Genomic DNA, 5,501 nt, shown 5'->3' with positions numbered 1-5,501 from the left:
TGCTTTTGTTTTAATCGCCTCGATTTAAATGCTAAATTATATAATAATAGTAAGCAATTGCAAGCTACTTTTACAAAATAAAAATTCGCATATACACATATACAGAATAAAGTATTTAAGTAGGTACCTAGTAACACATCAGTAATCATTAAAAATATTTGATTATTTTTGTCAAAAGACAAATGAGGAACATTTTATGATAGATTTGACTTCAATTCCTTACAAAAATGGCAGCTCATCTGAAACAGAACGGCAACAAGTCAGTCTTCAAAAGACTTAAGTCAAATCAAAATAATTTAAGTCTTAAGTAAAATTCAACATAAAGTTCAAATGATTTACGTCCTAAATCTTTGACTTAAGTCACTTTATTTCAAGACAAATTTTGTATAAACTTGTTAAATCAATATAACGTTATTTAAGTCGTTTTTATGACTTAAGTAGTAACGTTTTTAGTTCGTTACATGTCTTTTATATATAATATATTGTTACGGATTCCGCGGGTCCACTATTTAAACTCACGATAAAATACTTAACGAATTTATTTTCTCACTTATACACAATTACTAACTTATAACACACAACAAACTAACTATTTATAAGATTCCTTCACCAAATTGTCCGATTTTCAATTTCCACGCGGTATATTCAAATTTCAAAAACTGTCTCAGTTGTCGATGGCTCCGGCTTATATACTCTATTGACTGCTTCTCGAAATTTCCTCAATTCTCGGAAAGCGTACTTCTTCATACCAGACAATTCCATTCTCTGATTCCCTTACTTCTCGATTTGACTAAAAGATGGCGCCTGAAAAAGTCTTTTAATTTCTGGCGGATACGTTGCGGTTGTGCAGGCAACCAGTAATACATTTTTAATTTCTGGCGGATACGCCATTTTTCTTGACATTGCCCCTTCAAATTTGATCGTCCCGATCAAGGTTTCCTGTCTGGTATCTCTTCAATCGATCCAGATGAACTACTTTCATCTTACTTCTAGGGCTGCGTTGAATCCGGTACACAACATCATTTATCCTCTTGATGACTGTATAAGGACCTTCCCATGCTGGAGTTAACTTTGGGGACCTCCCTTTCTTGCGCTGTGGGTTATACAACCATACCCTATCGTCCTGTCGAAATCCCGTAGAATTAGCTCTGAGGTCGTAACGAGCTTTCATCCGGTCACTGGCTAGCGTAATCTTACTTATGAATCCCCAATAATCTTTCCTTCCTAACGATTCTTTCGAACGACAGTCCAACGTTATCTTGTTCCATTTTTCCTCCAGATCGAGTACTTGGTCCTTCTCTAGCTGCGCAAATCTTACAACGTTGACACCATTTCTTAACATCTTCACAATAATCCACCCAGTAAAACGATCTCTCAGCTTGCTCAAGGTCTTGTTTACTCAAGATGGGCTCAGTTCTACCACCATGAATTTCTTCCAATACCTGGGTGACTTTCTTCCTTGGTACCAGTAACTGAGTTGTTACGGTCCTGCCATCCGCACTTTCCACGTGCGCTTTAACAATCCATTCTCAATCACCAGTGAATTCCACTGAGCCCAGAGAGCTTTGAAAACCAGCCCTCTGTCCGCAATATCCTGCGACGGTGGTCTCTCGCCGTTACCTTCCTTGATCCGTAGTATTGCTCCGATGTCTGGATCTTTCATTTGATCTTTCCTCAATTGTATCGTCGTCCATTGTTTGTCAGTTCTCAATTTAAAATTCCTTACTCTGATAGTGCTTTCACGATGTTTCATTTTCTTGTCCAAGGTAGCTCGTCGTCGATCTAGGTCGTTGTCGATAATTTGTACCCGTCCTACACGGCACCCAGCGGTTTTCTCTAGCTTCCCGAACACAGTCTTCTTGGTATCACCAGGTATCATCACAATTTTCGATGATCTTTCTTCCATATTTCCTGGTCTCTTCTCTTTAGATAAAGAAAATTCCTCATTTCCGATTTTCAGGATGTTTCTATGGTGATCGAACGAAAAACCATGTTGACTGATCACATCCATACCCATGATAAAATCATCTTCAATGTCTGCCACTAAAACGCTATGCCGAAACTTCAAATTCCCTAACTTCAATTCCATGAAGCCTCTCCCCGTACAACGGCCATTTCCCCGTAACTGTACGTAAATACACTCTTCTTCTAAGAGGCATCATCTTCAATCCTTGCACTGAGTTAGTTCGCACCAATGATACCATAGCGCCTGTGTCCAGAGTCATTCGAATTCTTCTACCATTGACCTTCCGTTGATCACCAAACTGTCAGCGGTTTTTCCTAGACTCTAACGGAAAACATCCTAGGGGCTCTGTTTTCTTCAGCCAATACTCGCTCATTAGTGTTGATTTCCTGGTGCCTATGTTCTCTCGATGGTAAACGGAATCGCATTTGGACGCGGCAATCCCGTTTGATGTGGCCATTCCTGCCACATCTATAGCAACTTATGTCCTGGGATCTTCCGATGTGCCGATGTTCTCTGGATGGTGAATGGAATCGCATTTGGATGCGACAATCCCGTTTGATGTGGCCATTCCTGCCGCATCCATAGCACCTCATATCCTGGAATCTTCTCTGGTTCTCTGTCTGGTTGTTGATGACTCCCTTGTTTATTAGTAGCTCACATAGTTTGTCGACTTTCTTACACATCTCCTCCAAACCTCTGTGAATGCTTTCGGGCTGTTCCTCGACCGTTACCGATCTTATCTTCGGTCTAGGGATGGCGCTAAAAGCAGCTTCGATTTCCAGCGCCCTGACGAGTGCTTCGCTGCTGGTAGAAAATCGGGATATTTGCAGCGCCCTCTGTAATTCGTTGTCCCTCAGTCCGCTGATAAAGCACTGAGCAGCGAGTTCCTCCATAAATCCTTCCGGTGCTTCAGGATACGCTAGGTGTACCAGCCGACGTAAGTCTGCTTCGAATTCCTGCAGACTCTCTCCGGACCTCTGCAGGCGTGTCTTGATCTGGGCCTGGTAAAGTTGGCGTCGATGTTGGTCGCCATATCTTCTGTCCAGTGCAGCGACCAAAGTTTGATATTCCTGCTGTTGGGCTGCAGGAATAGTTTGCAGGAGTTCCAGGGCAGAGCCACGCAGCGCGATGACAAGTGCCGCTGCTTTCTCCTGGTCAGTCCATCCATTGGCAGCAGCCGCTGCTTCAAACTGGCGGTGGTACATCGTCCAGGTGGTTTGTCCATCGTAGGTCGGTGCCTTGAGGTTCGCAGTTCCAGAAACGCCAGGTGTCCTTACTTGTACCTTGGTCTTCTGTAGGTCCATCTCTAATTTTTCCATTTTCTGCTGAAGGCGCTCCTCCAGATCTTCTACGGCTTCTTGGAAGTGGTTCTGCTGTTCCTGGCAACGTACTTCCAACATTGCTTGTTGCTGTTCCCCCAAGCTTTTCTGAAGTCGAATTTCTTGATTTTCTAAAGTTTTCTTAAGACGGTCCTGATCTTCTTGTCTTTCTTTCTGGCGGCGCGTTTCTATATCTTCTAAAATTTCCCTCCATTCATTCTTCTGACGAATTTCTAAATTGCCTAAAATTTTCTCAAGCCGGTCCTGTTCTTCTTCTTTGTCTTGTTGTCGTTGAATTTTCAAATCTTGGAAATTTTTTTCAAGCCGGTCCTGTTCTTCCTGTTTCTCTTTCTTTTGACGGGCTTCTAAACCTTCTAACATTTTCTCTTGATTTTCCATAAGTATTTTCTGTAGATGGTCTTGTTCCTCTTCTTTCTCTTTTCGCAACCTCTCTTGTTCTTCTGCCTTTTCTCTTCTCATATTCTCCATAAAATCGCCCAATAATTTGCTTACTTCCTCCATTTTCTTCGCCTGCTCCCTTGTACCAACCATAAAAATACTCTAATTCGGTTTAAAAATCTTCTAATCCACTTAATTTCTTCTTAAAATCCTCTTGAATCCCACTTCTGACACCAATTGTTACGGATTCCGCGGGTCCACTATTTAAACTCACGATAAAATACTTAACGAATTTATTTTCTCACTTATACACAATTACTAACTTATAACACACAACAAACTAACTATTTATAAGATTCCTTCACCAAATTGTCCGATTTTCAATTTCCACGCGGTATATTCAAATTTCAAAAACTGTCTCAGTTGTCGATGGCTCCGGCTTATATACTCTATTGACTGCTTCTCGAAATTTCCCCAATTCTCGGAAAGCGTACTTCTTCATACCAGACAATTCCATTCTCTGATTCCCTTACTTCTCGATTTGACTAAAAGATGGCGCCTGAAAAAGTCTTTTAATTTCTGGCGGATACGTTGCGGTTGTGCAGGCAACCAGTAATACATTTTTAATTTCTGGCGGATACGCCATTTTTCTTGACAATATTATGATGTCTGGCGTATCGTCACCGGATTCCGTATCCTTCAGGCCTGATAATTTATTTGACACGCTTGGCGTAGTTTTAACGTTCTCTAGTCGACAACCCTGTTATCGTTTCACTGCTTCTGTGGAGGGCTGTCAACATCGTTTCAAGGCGTCTCTCTGCGCTTTAACATCACTTTTGTTTTGGCCGCTCTGTCGCCATCAGCAACCCGGCTTTTAGAAATGGGCATTATTTAAATCTCGCTGAATAATCTGAATCAGCGGCTATTTCGAAGCTACAGGTAAAGATGAGATATTATCTTTTTAGATTCGATATTATTACTGCGTATTTTTAGGGTAGAGTTTTGGATTGGCCCAAGTTCACTCGTATTTGTATTTTGCTGGCTCGTCGGTGTTCTTTTGCTTTTGTCCTCCAGAATGTTGATTGGAAGAAAGGACAGTTGCCTTTGTTTATTATTGAGCCCTCGGACAATAACGTACTTGAATAATTGACTAATAGTGGTATCTTGAATAATTTACTAATAGTGGTTATTATATCTATATGAATTTAGTGTTTACGAACATGGTTAGATCTTTAGGTTTCATTAGGAACATATCTTGTAATAGTATTACTTCCTGTAGATATCTATTGCGTAATTTTAAAGATAAATAACCGGACAGATTCTGGAATCTATGTCTTGCAACATCTCAGGTTTAATATTGTATAAAATATAACAAATTGATTAAAGTAATGCTAACTTTTATATATTTTTAATAGCTCTATCTATATGGTGTTTTTCCATAGTTTTTCATTAAACATATTTAATATTATTTTTAACAAAAATTTCTTTGACATATAACCACTATAATTGCAAAAGCTTTACAATGTTATTTACCGTCAGAGTCCATCCTGAATAAATATAGTCATTAATTTTAAGTAATATACAATTGTGTTTTCTTTCTCTGTTCATGCCTGGCGCCCAATATTTATATTTTTGATTTTTTATTGTTAATTAGTTTTTCTTTAGTGAAATACCTTATCCACGACTGCTCTACTGATGAAAAGCTGCCGTTCGCAGTGGTAATGTTTAAAAAAACGTTATACCTTATTTGGCACCCATAAGCGTGGGGCTTTGAGAAAATAAAAACAACCCTTAATTTGACACTCGGACAGATGGAC

General features: G+C 39.8%; 1 protein-coding gene across 1 annotated transcript; it reads right to left on the bottom strand.

Moving 5' to 3' along the window:
- Positions 1 to 3,314: 3,314 nt before the first annotated feature.
- Positions 3,315 to 3,809, bottom strand: LOC115890916 (protein PXR1-like). Its single transcript, XM_030911279.1, has 2 exons — positions 3,527 to 3,809; positions 3,315 to 3,393 (listed from the first exon to the last, which is right to left on the bottom strand). The coding sequence occupies exons 1-2, from the start codon at positions 3,805 to 3,807 to the stop codon at positions 3,315 to 3,317; spliced, it is 360 nt and encodes a 119-aa protein (XP_030767139.1). The 5' UTR covers positions 3,808 to 3,809.
- Between the last annotated feature and the right edge of the window lie 1,692 nt (positions 3,810 to 5,501).

Source organism: Sitophilus oryzae, unplaced genomic scaffold, assembly GCF_002938485.1.
Source record: "Sitophilus oryzae breed Bouriz unplaced genomic scaffold, Soryzae_2.0 scaffold_937_pilon_pilon, whole genome shotgun sequence".
NCBI classification, from domain to species: domain Eukaryota; kingdom Metazoa; phylum Arthropoda; class Insecta; order Coleoptera; family Curculionidae; genus Sitophilus; species Sitophilus oryzae.
This window is presented reverse-complemented; position numbering and strand designations above follow the sequence as displayed.